Source organism: Microtus oregoni, unplaced genomic scaffold (genome assembly GCF_018167655.1).
Source record: "Microtus oregoni isolate MIOR12 unplaced genomic scaffold, Mior012 000021F_ref0000039, whole genome shotgun sequence".
Lineage (NCBI taxonomy): Eukaryota > Metazoa > Chordata > Mammalia > Rodentia > Cricetidae > Microtus > Microtus oregoni.
The window spans coordinates 21,534,107-21,549,240 of NW_024543080.1; the positions used below are offsets into that span (position 1 = coordinate 21,534,107).

Below are 15,134 nucleotides of genomic sequence, written 5' to 3' on the forward strand. Positions count from 1 at the left end.
TCAGGACCTCTGGAAGAGCAACCAATGCTCTTAACCTCTGAGCCATCTCTCCAGCCCCTCACTTTAAAATTTATTACAAATATCTTTTCTTTCTTTTCTTCCTCCCTCCCCTTCCTTCCCTTCTTTCTTCTCTCTCTCTCTCTCTCTCTCTCTCTCTCTCTCTCTCTCTCTTTTAAGACAGGGTTTCTCTGTGTAGTCCTGGCTATCCTGGAACTTGCTTTTATTTTAATTTTAAGACAAGGTCTCACTATATAACCTTGGTTGGTCTGGAAAGATGTGCAGACCAGGTTGTCCTGAATTCATAGAGTCCCCTATCTCTGCTGAGTTAAAGGGAAGTGCCACTGTACTAGGCCGTAAGTGTATTTTCTTTTATTTTACTGAAGATGGTTATAATAGTGTCTTTGTTTGTTTTGTTTCTTTCCCCTCTTTCTTTCCATGGTATTGGGGATTGAGTTAAGTGGGGTTTCTCTTTAAAATTTTAAACTGCTAATCCTAACATTGGGTCATCTCAGGGTTGATCTCAGTTGGTTTTTCCTTATCTTAGACTGTCTTTCTGTTTGGTTGGAAGTGGCACCCCAGCCCCTGGTACCCCTGTACCCAAAGAGTCTGGAATGTTTGGGTCAAGTCTTCACCTCAGCCCCTGGCATCCATATATCCAAAAAGTCTGGAACGTGTGTGTGTAAAGTTCCATCCCAAGCCCCCTCCTCTCGGAGTTACCTCAGTCCAGACTCCACCACCTAGAAAGCCTGCCAAATGGTGACCCCCTCCCCAGAGATGCTCAAGACCACTCCCACAGAGTATTTAAACTGCTCCCCAGAGAACAAACACATGGTTTCCGGTCTTCCTTCCTCCATCTCCTCTCTGAGGGTCTGGAAGGCCACCCTGGAGTGCTGGCATCCTTTAAACCTGGGCTTTTTCTATTTCAGTTTTATTTGATCTGATTTGGATTATTGCATTGGTGGAGAAGCCTATCGGGCTGCAAAAAACTTTTCATTTTCTTTTTCCAGTCTCTTCATGTGTTATAATTTGGGTGTTGATAAGGGCCCTGAGAGTGTTAATGAGTTTTGGTTTTTCTTAGTTTTTATAGGTGTTTATCTTGGACTGAAACCAGAAATTCTGTCTGTTCGGTGGCAGTTTGAATATTGGGTCTGCTGAGTGCATTGAGGGTGCTCTGTGCATGCAGAGCTCAGTGGTCAGTCAGGTGTGGGCAGATTTGAAGAACAGTCTCAGACTGGTTCCTTTCTGTAGCCCTGACTGTCCTGGAATTCACTCTGTAGACCAGGCTGTCCTTGAACTCACAAATCTGCCTGCATCTGTCCGCCCTAGAACTGGAATTAAAGGTGTGTGCAATCAGCACGCACGACTAATGGTTTAGCATTCTTTAGCATTCTTATAGTGATGGCAGAAGTGCAAGAAAGCAGTTTCATGGTGCTGAAGAGATTTAGCTGTTGAAGAGGATTGGCTGCTTTTTATTTGTTTTGTTTTCAGAGGACCCAGGTTCGATTCCTAGCATCTACATGGCAGATTACAACTGTCTCTCACTCTAATTCTGGGGACCTGACCCCCCTCTGCTAGTCTCTGCAGGTACCAGAAATATGAATACATGTAGGCAAAATACTCATACACATAAAACACAATAATTTTTTTCCAAATATTTTTTATTGTTTTTATTGAACTATATATTTTTCTCCACTCCCCCTCCTTCCTCTCCCCTTCCCTTCCACCCTCTCCCATGGTCCCCATGCTCCCAATTTACTCAAGAGATTTTGTCTTTTTCTACTTCCCATGTAGATTAGATCCATGTATGTCTATCTTAGGGTCCTCATTGTTGTCTAGGTTCTCTGGGATTGTGAGTTGTAGGCTGGTTTTTCTTTGCTTTATGTCTAAAAGCCACTTATGAGTGAGTACATATGATATTTGTCTTTCTGGGCCTGGGCTACCACACTCAATATAATGTTTTCAAGATCTGTCCCTTTGCCCACAAATTTCAAGATGTCATTTTTGTCCACTGTGTAGGACTCCATTGTGTAAATGTACCACATTTTCCTTATCTATTCTTCAGTGGAGGGGCATTTAGGTGGTTTCCAGGTTCTGGCTATGACAAACAATGCTGCTATGGACATAGTTGAGCACATGTCCATGTGGTACAATTGAGCATCCTTTGGATATATACCCAAAAGTGGTATTGTTGGGTCTTGAGGAAGGTTGTTTCCTAATTTTCTGAGAAATCGCCATACTAATATCCAAAGGTGCTGTACCAGTTTGCAGTCCCACCAGCAATGGAGGAGTGAAGAGTGTTCCCTTTACTCCACATCCTTTCCAGCATAAGTTGTTACCAGTGTTTTTGATTTTGGCCGTTCTTATAGGTCTAAGATGGAATCTCACAGTTGTTTTGCATTTCTCTGATGGCTAAGGATGTTGAGCATTTCCTTAAGTGTCTTTCAGCCATTTTAGATTCATCTATTGAGAGTTCTGTTTAGGTCTGTACCCCATTTTTTTTATTGGATTATTTGTTCTTTTGATGAACAATTTTTCTTGAGTTCTTTGTATATTTTGGAGATCAGCCCTCTGTCTGATGTGGGGTTGGTGAAGATCTTTTCCCATTCTGTAGGCTGCGTTTTGTCTTCTTGACCATGTCCTTTGCTTTACCGAAGCTTCTCAGTTTCAGAAGGTCCCATTTATTAATTGTTTCTCTCAGTGTCTGTGCTACTGGGTTTATATTTAGGATGTGGTCTCCTGTGCCAATGCGTTCAAGTGTGCTTCCCACTTTCACTTCTATGAGGTTCAGTGTGGTTGGCTTTTTTTTTTTCAGTGTGGTTGGTTTTATGGTAAGGTGTTTTATCCATTCTGATTTGAGTTTTCTGCATGGCCATAGATAGAGATCTATTTTCATTCTTCTACATGTTGAATCCAGTTATGCCAGCACCATTTGTTGAATATGCTTTCTTTTTTCCATTTTATATTTTTTTGCTTCTTTGTCAAAAATCAGGTGTTCATAGGTGTGTGGATTGATATCTGGGTGTTTGATTCGGTTCCATTGGTCCTCCTGTCTGTTTTTATATCAATACCAGGCTGTCTCAGTACTGTAGCTCTGTAGCAGAGTTTAAAGTCAGGGATTGTGATGCCTCCAGAAGTTCCTTTATTGTACAGGACTGTTTTGGCTATCCTGGGTTTTTTGCTTTTCCATATGAAATTGAGTATTGACTTTCATGGTCTGTGAAGAATTTTGCTGGGATTTTGATGGGCATTGCCTTGAATCTGTAGATTGCATTTGGTAAGATTGCCATTTTTCCTATGTTAATTCTACCTACCCAAGAACATGGGAGATCTTTCCACTTTCTGGTGTCTTCTTCAATTTCTTTCTTTAAAGATTTAAAGTTCTTATCATACAGGCCTTCCACTTGTTTGGTCAGAGTTACTCTGAGATATTTTATGCTATTTGTGACTGTTGTGAAGGGTGATGTTTCCTGAATTTTTTCTCAGCCCATTTATCATCTATGTAAAGGAGGGCTACTGATTTTTTTTTTTTTTGAGTTACTCTTGTATCCTGCTACATTATTGAAGGTGTTTATGAGTTGTAGAAGCTCCTTGGTAGAATTAACAAAATAAATTTTTAGAAAAGGGAAAGTGGTTTTACCAGTGCTTATTCAGCCTCTTCTTATAGTGTGTCTTCTAAGGTCTCCCCTGGCCGAGAGGAAATACAGGGTTGCCTTCAAGAACGCGGAAACAGCTGGGTGCTGTGGTGCCTGATGCCTGCTTGTCTGTAGTCGTCTGAAATCCCAGCACTCACGGGGCTGGGGCATGCGGATCAAGGATTCAGTTCCAGGTCAGGCTTGGCTGCGCGCACGCGCACACACACACACACACACACACGCACGCACGCACGCACGCACGCACGCACGCACAGAGAGAGAAGTAAGTGCTGAACACACAGGTGACAGGGAGCCAGAAAGGCTGTCCGTGCCTTTTAAACAGAGTTGGAGTTAGTGAGCATAATTGCACAGCCTACTTTTCTCATTTAATGTAACTGCCATAATGTAGCAAACCATTTCTAGCTTCATGAGCATTGTCGGCCATTAACCGTCTTTGCCTCTCCTCCATTTACTGGATGCTTTCCCTCTGCTTTTTCTCTTTTGAGACAAGGTTTCACTATGTATTAGCTCTGGCTGTCCTGAACTCACTGTGTGGAACAGCCTGGCCTCAAACTCTGACCTCTGCCTGTCTCTGCCTACTAAGTGGTGGGATTAAAGGCATGTGCCACTACACCCAGCTTTTAGTTGTTGTTGCTAAAGATTAGGATTCCATGTAACCCTGGCCAGCCTGCAACTTGCTATGTTGATTAAAACTCACAGGGATCCACCTGCCTCTGCCTCCCAAGTCATGGGATACGAATTTTTCACTAACCAGCCCTGAACACTTACTTGTTAAAGCTCTTGCGTATGTTATCTTACAATAATCTTAGGAGGTGCTCTTCCTCGTCCAAGGATGGAACTGAGATACAGAGAGTCTAAGTAATGGTCTTAGTTTACCCACTTCATAGGCAGAGTGGCAGCCCCTCTTCTTCTGTTTACCTGTAATCGTATCAGAGAGTATGTCTGCAACTTTGAGGACTTCTCTAGGTCATTTTTCCCCCTAGAATCTGTGGTTACAGAGTAGCTCTTGCTCTTTTACGTGAGTGTGCTCTTCATTTTGCCATGGCTGATGGGATACTTCAGCTTTGTTGCTGGGTTAGCTCCTTCCTCCCAGGCCACCAGCGTAACTGTAAAACCTCAGGGTTTGTTGAGTGGAATGGAAGCAGTCACTGAGTGAAATCTCACAGACAGGTGAAGTCCTGAGGAGCAAACTGGGCCCGTGAGCTGTTTTGCCTGAGAGTGGCCTGTGTCGGGATGGGCTGGTGACCAGCTCGGGCACGACAGCACAGGACTCCGCATATGGTGACCACATCTGAAGGATAGCTTGATGGGAATTAGCGTGGCAGTCTAGCTCCCTGGTCCCACAGGTCTTGACTGGGCACTGGGAGGAGGAAATGATGTCAAGGGACTGGACTTAGTGAAGGGTCACTGTTGGGGTGGAGGCTGCTTATCTCTTGTCCTCTCTCTGTCCCCCTCCTCTGCCAGTATGGGCTCCATAGATGCTTGTCTAATGTTTATTGGTCAGAACAATGAGGAACATAGCTGGAGACAATGGGAAACCCCGCTGAGTTTTAGGTCCTAGGTTTTGAATCATTAGGAAATTATGAAGGGCTGAAGCTGAATTGGGAGTCTGGTTGGGGTGTTTTGAAGTAGCCCTGGTTTGGCGCGGCCACATGTGACCTTCACGGCTGGCACGTGTTGGGTTACCCATAAACGCTCGAAGCTTTAGCTGCTGTGTCTTCTGTGTATTTTGTACCTAATCTCCCCCCCCCCCATTTTTTTATCTTCAGGTGAGTAGCAAAGATGAAGATTTTCTTGACCTCTCTGTTGATGTGGAGCAGAACACCTCCATCACCCACTGCTTGAGGTAACATTTGCATTCGGCTGGGGTTTGTTTGAGCTTTTGCCCTGGTTGGTAAACACATATGGAAAATCAAATCTTGCATTTCTTCAAAATGTAATCGTGCTTTTAAACTGATATATTCTTATTATATATATTTCTTCTCCAAGGGATTAAAAATTAAACACATGTGGTCTGGAGAGGGGTCGGATGGAGGAAAGGATCAGGTGGAAGGAATTAGTCACCGTAGTTAAAACGAAAACCGTGATCTTTGATACAGATATATGTTTTAGCTCTGTGTGTGTGTGTCTGCATGCATGTATGTATGTGCATCTGTCTGCCTCAAACACATACTAACTCACATAATTAAGTTAATAAATGATACAAATGTTGATCATTGTTCATTTTCTTAGATGACTTCTTAAGTTAACACTTCTGTACTGTGAGAACTAGTGCTGGAATTGCCTTTTCCGCAGTGTTTATTACGCAGAGACCGATCATTAGCGTTGAGAGTCAGCAGTGAGCCAGAGTTTGACAGTATGCACCTAGGACTGCTGCAGATTGAACATGCTCACTTATGTATTGAAAATGTGTTCCGAGAGGCTGGAGGGATGGCTAAGGAGTTATGTGGTCACGCTGTTCTCCCAGAGGACCTGAATTTAGTTCTCAGCACCCACTCCAGGCAGTTCCCAACTGCTTGTAAGTCCAGCTCTAGAGGGCTACAATGCCTAAGGCGTCCATAGCCACATCTCCAGACACATACTCATAGCTGAATAAAGAAAGGAAAATGTGCTTAGATTGTTACAAAGACAAGATTCCCCATCCCCACTCCCTTTTAACAGGAAATAGGTGCTTAGCATTTTCCTAGGCCTGTCCTAGACACAGGCTACAGGAATGAACGTCAGAATGACCACGCTCTAAGGCCTGAGGACCTGGCTACTTTCGTCAAGTGGGACCACACCGATGACCCTCAGTGCGCTGAGGGAGAAGACTGCCCTATGGAGTGGCTGAGGCTGAAGATGTAATATAGACTGTGTGGTAGCGGTGGGCTTCTCCACATACAGATGCCTTAACTGTGGGCATCTTATAGTAGTTATAACAAGGCTCTGTTGATTTGCCTCGGTAGGAATCAAGAGACAGGAGCTTGCTGGGAGGGGGTTCAAGCTTCACCTGAATTTGGTAGGTTGTAAGACTTGGAAGCTGATAGCTTTTCCATTGCCTAGGGGCCTAGGACCCGTCCAACTCCCATTTCTTTCCTCTTCACTCTCAGAAAGAGCAAGCAAAGAGAGTTTGTAGGCTGGCCTTTCTCCAGCTTGGTTCTGTTAAGGGGCTGGGTTCTTAACATTTCTGTAAAACCAGACCATCTTTGGATCTCCCTAAAACTTTATAACTATAGTGATTGGATACCCTATGTACTTGGCTGGAAAAAAAAGAGAAAGTTGCCTCAGTTTGATCCTAGGGCAAAGGACATCACCCATCGCTCAGTAGAGATTTGGGTTTGAAGCAGCACTGCCGCTTTCTGTGCCTCGTGGGGAGTTCCTGGACTGTTTGAAGGCAGGTGGCAATAGTAGATGCAGCATTAAAGCCAGGCAGAGAAAGTGCCGAGTGGTTAGTTCTGACTTCAGTCATACTACAGAGGACTGAAACACAGGTTTCTGTTTCCATGGAGAAATGGGAGCATTGGTCCAGTTCTCCAGAAAGCAGGGCAGAGGCGGTTGGAAGGGAGTGTGCCGATCTCTTGTATCGGTTACCTTTCTCACTACTGTGATGAAATGGTTGGCGAATGAGAACCGAAGGGAAAAAAGGATTGATTTGGGCTCACAGTTTGAGGGTACGGTCAGTCACAGTGGGGAGGGCGTGGTGACAAGATCATGGCTCAGCCAGTCACACGAGTCCACAGATAAAAACAGCGATGAATGCTCACATTCACCTCACCTTCTTCTTCTTCTCTTTCTGTTTTTATTCCGTCCCAGACCCCAGTGCATGCAATGATGCCTGGGTCATTTGCTCCCAGTTATCATTTCTGAAAATACCTCCACAGCTACCCCCAGAAGCATGTTTCCTAGATACCCCTCAATCCAGTCAAGTTGACAATAGAGATTAGCCATCATGGCTCCCAAACCGGCCTTTTAGGTCCATCAGATTCCTAACTGAACGGACAGTTCAGACCCATATTCCTGATAAACACTCCAGAACTTTATATAGCCCCCAAGTTAGATCTTGGCTGGCTCACTGATGCCCACCCTCAAGTGTCATAAAGAGAAGTCTGCTAGCTGCTGCCCTTCACCGTCAAGAGCTCTGGGATGAGGCCGCAGCTTCCAACCCTTCTGTCAGAAGAACCAGAGACCCAGGGTGGAGAACACCAGCACAACCATTAGCTGGGTTTTTGTTGTTGCTGTTGTTTTGTTTTTCTGCCAAATAAATCTTTGGATTAAGGTGGTTGCAGAGTGGCACACCTTTAATTCCAGCACTTGGGAAGTAGAGGCAGGCAACTTTTATGAATTCAAGGCCTGCCCGGTGTAAATACACATAGTGAGTTTCGTAATAACCAGGACTCAGCTAAATGAATAAATAAATAAGTAATAAATAAAATCTTTGAATTGAAAGGCCTGACAGTGGCATTGGCCTCCATGACTCAATTCGGATTGAATTCGTTTTATCTGTGTTTCAGTGAGGAGTTCTTTAGCATGCCCTGTGTTTTATGATGTGATGCTTCTGTCTTGCACTTATTTTAATGACTGCTCAGCAGTCAAACTGAAGTCCTGGGATCTGAACTAAGTACCAGCCCTCTCCTTCCAGAAGGGCTGTGGGCGACAGACTCCAGAGTGTACTCACCGAACTCTTGTCTCAGAGAAATAGCATAAATAACAATAACATCGAGAAAACAGACCTAGAGAAGCCACAAATCCACAGTGTTATTCGAGCCAAAAGCTCTGACTTCAGACCTCAGTACTGTGTCCTAGGCAGGGGAGCAGCCCAGTGAGAGGAGTCTTAGAAAGGGTGAGCCCCTCCCCTACCCCTTCATAAAGCTCAGCTGTGCCCATGCCCTCCAGCAAAGACTTCGACTGTGTTTGGTTTGTCCTATTGTCCTCCCAAAGCCTTTCCAGAGTTTTGGCTCTTCTCCTTGAGTGCCTTTGCCTCTCCCTGCGGCTCCTCACAGAGCCTGGCCTCGCCTCTTAGAGCTCAGTCTAAAAGGACTTTCTCCGCTCTTCTTCCTTGAAATCCTCTCTTGGCCAGAGGTCAGCCAGTGTCAGAGTGACCTTTGAATCCTCTGAGAGCTTGCTCCGCAGGAAAACGGATCTTTAGGAATCCTGTTTCTACCTGTTTTAGAAAGTCAGTTTATGTCCTGAGTGTACACGCACTGTGATTCTTACTGCTCGTCGTGCGGAACTCTCTTCTACGTAGCTGACCTTTGTTTAGAGGCAAATGAAGTTTCCACGCGTGTGACTTGCACGGATTTCTTTCTTTCTTTAGTGAATTTTTTAGTGAGGGTACAAAGTAATGTATTCATTACGGCATTTTCAGACACTGTACTTTGTTCTTATTTACCGCCCCCCCTCAACTACCCTTGCTGTCTCTCCTACTCTTTTCTTGGTTCCGGTACTCTTCTTTCTGCAGGTGCTCCCGCTTTTTGCCACATCTGTCTCTTCGCTTTGTGTACTCCTGCCTGCTTCCCTTCCCTTAGAGCTCCCTTCTGTTTCTAAGTCACACACACACACACACACACACACAGATTCCATATATGGAAAACGTATCTTTCTGAATCTGGCTTATTTTGATTAACATAATAATGTCCAGTGCCATTCATTTTCCTGTACATCATGATTTCATTCTTCGTGACGTCTGAGTAAAAGTCCGTTGTATATATGTACCACATTTTCTTTATCTGTTCATTTGTCGATAGACGTCTAGGATGGTTCTGCCTGTTGTGAATCGGGTAGCAATCAGCGTGGACATGCAAGCGTCTCTGTGGTGTTAGGCTGGTTCCGTGCACTGCGGAGCAATTGGCATGGATAGGTGCGTATCCCCGAGGTATACTGACTCGAAAGTCCTTCAGGTGTGAATCCAGTAGTGGCAAGCTGGGGTCATTTATTTTAGTTTGTTTGCTTTTGAGAAACCTCTATACTGATGTCCTTCTTCTGTCCCTCTGTCTCTCCATTCCCCTCTTTCTTTCTATTTTCCTTTCTCTAACATTCAAGTCAGTGGTTCTCAGGTTTTGGGTGTATAGCAGACTCACCTGAGAAAATAGCAGAGAGAGAGGCATAGAGCACATTAAGAGCTTCAGTGAGTCTGCATTTCTGTCGCGAGTGTATGCTCTGGTGATTCTGGTGCCGCCAACCTTGAGAAGCTCAGTTCCAATTCTTTGCTGAGATCAATGGCCCAGTGGGACCGTTGACACTGCGTGGGATGTCACTAGAAACGTGGTCTTCAGGATCAGAACCTGTGTCCATTTACATGCTACCGTCCAGGTGAATGGGAAGAGCTGGTGGTGGAGCACAGTCTTGCCTGGGCTTTATCTGGAGGGATCTGATGGCCTTGACTGGCATGAGACGTGGAGCTGAGTATTGGTTGAGATTGCCTTTAAAATATGGAACACTTGGGGCTGGAGAGATGGTGCAGGGGTTAAGAGCACTGGCTGCCTTTCCAAAGGTCCTGAGTTCAATTCCCAGCAAGTGAATGGTGGGTCCCAACATCTGTAATGAGATATGGTGCCCCCTTCTGGCGTGCGGGCATACATGCACACATAAGAAATAAATCTTTAAACTATGGAGCACTTGGGATTGGAGAGATGGCTCAGCGGTGAAGAGCACCAGTTGCCCTTGCAGAGGACCTCAGTTCAGTTCCCAGCTTTGGTTGGGCAGCTTATAACCACCTTTTACTCCAGTTCTAGGGGCTCTGACCCCTCTGGCCTCAGTGGCCAAACCCACACTCGCCTGCACAAACCCACCCATCACCGTTTGCACAAATACAGACAGACAATTACAAACAAGACAAAGCTTCAAAAAGCAGAAACACAAAGTACTTAGAGGACAAAGCTGAGGTTCTGTGAAGCAGCCACAGGAAGTGGCAAGGCATTCAGAGCCCAACAACTTCCTGTTTCTTCTCTTTGCTTTTGACTTTGTTGTTGAGATTTCTCTCTGACCCTGCAATGTACTAATTCAGCTAAGTTGGCTTGCAGGAAGCGTCAAGGATCTGACTTTTAACTTCCCTCCCAAGCACTGCAACGTGTTACAGATGTGTCCCTTCCCACCAGTGCGGGGGACCAAAGCCAGGTCTGCAAGCTTGTAAGACAGGCAGGCAGATTAATATCGGAGCCATCTTCTTGGCCCCCAACGTCATGTTTTCTAGTGCTTAGCTGGTGGGATAGGTGATCTAGATCCCAGAACAAAGCTTCCCAGTACTAGGGAGCACGGGTTACAGGTGTGTGTGTGTGTGTGTGTGTGTGTGTGTGTGTGTGTGTGTGTGTACGTGTGTGTACATGCCTCACCGCTGGAGACACTGTGCACATCCTGGCCCTCATAACCCACGACCGCTTGCAGGTCATGGGCTCTGACACCGTTTACCCCAGTGTGCTTCTCCTGCAGTGTCATGGAGATCATCAGAGGCATTGCCTAAGGATTTTCTTGAGGGCGCATGTGCGCTCCAACCCTAACCAAGAAGCTCTTTCTCTCCAATTGACACCCACTTGCAAAGGAAAAATTGCTCTTCTCCAATGGAGTCTCCCTGGATATACAAACTACACTTCAGGGTGGAAAACACAGATGACCAAACTAACTCAGTGGTATTTTTGTAGGTTTTTTTTCCTTTTGGCTCTTGTTGCTTTGTTTGGACAGGTTTATTTTTTATTTTTAATCTTACTGGTCTTTTGCTTCTATATTATGGTTTCTGAGTTTTTTGTTACTTCTTTGAGTGTGTCTGTGTGTTGTATTTTTTTCTTTTTTAAAATTCTGGTTTGTTCGCTTATTTGACTGTTTTCTAAGGAGAGAAGGAAGGTGTGGCCTTGGTTGGGTCTAGGAGGAGAAAGGGGGAAACAAAAATAACACTATTCAGTGCTGGGTCTATTTTATTGACTTGGTTATGATTTTAATTGAGGCTGGCGAGGTGGCTCAGTGGGTATGGATGCTTGCTGCCATGCCTCGTGACCTGAGCTCAATCTCCAGGTCCCATCTGATGGAAGCTGAGACCCAGGTCCCATAAATTGTCCTCTGACCTTCACATCTGCATGTCCGCATGCATATATACACACATAATGAAAATCAAATGTAATAAAAACTTTATTTGAAAACAAGTATCTTAATTGAAACTATTAAAAATCTGCACATTCCTTGGGCATGCTAGATGTCTGTAATATGGGAACACCTTCCCACCCAGAAACGGTTTTCCTCCACTTACCCAGGCTGGGGATGTCTCCGTGAAGCTTTCAAATTTCTTTATAAAGGTATGCATTTCTTATTAGATTTGTTCCCATGGTGAATCTTAAAATAGTGTCTGATTGCTACTACGACCCTTTTTAAAGCAACACAGAGCACTCTGTCCTTCCTCAGTCTTCTCCGTGCATCAGAAATTTATTCCAAGTTCTAGAAAGATCTCTCGGGTGCCTCCGGACTCTTTTTAACTCGGCATTGGAAAACCTCCCCCAACCTTTCTTGCTTGCTTTATTATTATTTTGATCGTGTTGTGAGCATAGAACCTCCCTAGGCATTCCAGGCTGGCCTTGAACCCTTGGTCCTCCTTGCCTCAGCCCCTGCATTTATAGATGTGCAGCACAGATGTTCTAAGAGCCACCAGGGTGACCTTGCAGGGCTGCTCTGCTTCTGCCACTGCCGGGCCAGCCCCTCGTGGCTTACCTTCCCTGTCCATTTTTCAGGTTCACTGTCAAGACAGCAGTCATGGTTCTTGTGGCATTGTGCATCTGACCAGCGGGGACTGGGGAGGGTGGTGGCCTTTTAAAACTGGGCCTTTAAATCAACACATTCATCCAAATGCATGGGGCTAGAAGTGTTTCGGATGTTGAGACCGGGGATGCTCAATCAGTGAGAGCTTCTGCTGTATTTTATCCCATCTCCACCTACAAAGCATGTTTTGTTTTTAAGATGGAAATGCACGTGGTTCCTTGCTCTTTGCTGTGCTTTCTCTGATTGTTCCGATCAAGGAAACACTCCCAAGCAAAATTTCCACAGCAGTTACTCAGTGAGGTCCTCATTTAGCTGCGTTTGAGTCTGATTGCTCTCTAAGAACTTGAAACCTGGCGGTTCGTCCTGATTGCCTGTCAAGGGTTTCCTTACCTCCCGACTTTTTCCAAGCCTTTCTCTGTAGTGCTGTTGAAAGCAGCGGTCCGTCCTGTGCTGAGGCCTGTTTGGGAGCCACTGAGCTGTGGGGGCCGTGCGGCTTCTGAGTAATACCTGAGGCTGCACAGTGGCCCTCGCACACACCCACGTGTTGGGCCTTACATCTGTGTCTCCCTGACACGCCTCCTCCAGTGAGAACCTGACTTGGCCATTGCCTCTTAGTGAAATACCTGGATTATTCCAGTACACATTTGTTTTCTCTTTGCTTTCCATCCTGGACTTTATTCTTCTGTTTTCATTCATTCATTCATTCATTCATTCATCAGGATCAGGCTGGATATCTGCCAGAGGACAAAACAGACAAGATCTCTCTCTGCTCTTTTAAGAGCGCTCACTATGTAATACAGAGGCTCAGAGTTCAGGGTTCAGCATCCAGGTAATAAAACCCTCATCTTGTGCATGCAGGTAATCACAGCTCTGAGGTGTGTGGAGGCAGGATGATGACCAGCTGAGAAAACATGAGCCTCGGGTTCGGGTAGAGAACCTACCTCAAAGGGATATGAGGAGAGCAAGGCATCCGATGCTCTCTTCTGGCCTCTGTGCAGTATATACATGTGCACATACACACCTTTAAAAACAAAACAAGCAAACCACAGTGGAACCGGAGCCTGGTGGGGTTCCTTAAGTGGTCAGGGGAAGCCAGTGTGGAGAAGGGGTGGTTCACTGAGTTCTGAATAGCTAGCCTTCCCAGCCATGGAGGCCTCTCTCATTGCTGAGGGCACCCCAAGGCCCAGGTGACCCAGGTGGCCCAGGTGGCCCAGGTGGCTGGATCAGGAAGAGACAGAGTAGAGTAGGAGTTGGGGGTCCAATGGCCAGGGTCTGTGGTGTGGGAGATGGACTGCAGGAGGAAACTTTAGGAGAGGGGTCTTAGCAGGGGATCACCTCTAGTGGTTTTGACTAAGCTACACTTATTTGCACTGTCTCTGTCTGAGTATAGTTCTTCTCCAAATCCCCAGGACCTAGCAGCTATCTGGAAATTTAGCAAATGGGTAATGACTTCCTTTTGATGTGTACTGTGTAAGTGACAGATCATTAGCACCAATTTCTGTTTAATAAAACCTGATCATTCTGCTTCTGGGAGACTGTGAAGAAGGACATGTCAACAGGCATTTTCAAAACTGCAGGATAGTACATTCTAGATACTGTTTTTAGCCTCTTGAAGCCGGCCACAGAAATGCAGAGTTGATCCAGAGAAGAATAAAAAAGGCTGCGGCATTTAGAAACTGAAAACTCTAAGAAGCAGGCAGAACCTTCTGATGAGATGATACCCAGACAGCCACAGTGGCCTTTGTTTTTAAAAGGCAGTTGACAGAAGTGCTTCTCCTGGGTCGTGTGTGTGTGTGTGTGTGTGTGTGTGTGTGTGAACAGGGGTGGTGGAAAGTCTCTGCTTCGTGTTTGTGTGTATGAGAGAGAGTGTAAGAATGTGAAAGTGAGTGTGTGTGTGTGTGAGAGAGAGAGAGAGAGAATGTGTGTGAGTGTGTGTGTGCGAGAGAGAGAGAGAGAGAGAGAGAGAGAGAGAGAGCGAGAGAGTGTGTGATGTAGCCTACGCTGACCTCAGACTCTCGAGGTGGTGGGTGACCTAGAAACCCTGCTCCTCCTTCTTCTCCCTCCCTAACGATTATAGGCGCACAGCACCACACCTGGGTTACACAGCTCTACCGATGGATCCCAGGGCCACAGGCGTGTGCTAGGCAGGTACTCCGCCACCCAGAGTCTTCTTAGGGTTTTCTTAGCTGGCTAGAAGGGCAGTTGTGTGTAGTTAGCTCTGATCTTTGAGACGTGGAACCGCTGAGATACCATTTTTACTTATCATAGAAAAGTCACTTTGGATTTTATGGTTTCCTTTTGGGGACCTCTTGATGTAAGAGTAGGCTTTTGCTGTAGATGATATTTTTCTGCCTACAAGTATTGTTATTATTACTGAACATTGACTTTTCCCCTCCTGAGTCTGTTAGAAACTCTATAGTTTGTATCTGTCCCAGTCCCCTTAAATACAATTTTGTTTGGTTTGTTGGGGACAGGGCTTGCTTTTGAACTCACAGTGTAGCTTAGGCTGGCTTCAAACGCCCCATCCTCCTACCTTTAGTCTCCAGATTAGAGGTGTGTGCCAACATGCCTGGCTTACATCAAGCTGTATTTCCAAACCGCTCATGGCGAAGCCATAGCCAGGCCTGTAGACATGTTCTAATGGCGTGGGAGTCCCAGCCTTAAGAAGGGTCTTTTGTGATTATTGTTTTCCCCACGTTCACTTGGAAATTACCCTTCAGGTAATAGGGGCTTTCAATGTGGGGCATTAAGTGCGTCTGGACTTTT

General features: G+C 45.5%; 1 protein-coding gene across 1 annotated transcript in view; it reads left to right on the top strand.

Moving 5' to 3' along the window:
- The window catches only part of Usp46 (ubiquitin specific peptidase 46), a 75,447-nt gene that overhangs the window by 49,459 nt on the left and 10,854 nt on the right, over nucleotides 1–15,134 (top strand). Inside the window, exon 5 of the mRNA XM_041671471.1 lies at nucleotides 5,423–5,499. Within this exon, the coding sequence (XP_041527405.1) occupies nucleotides 5,423–5,499 (77 nt within the window). The remainder of the gene's footprint in view (nucleotides 1–5,422; nucleotides 5,500–15,134) is intronic.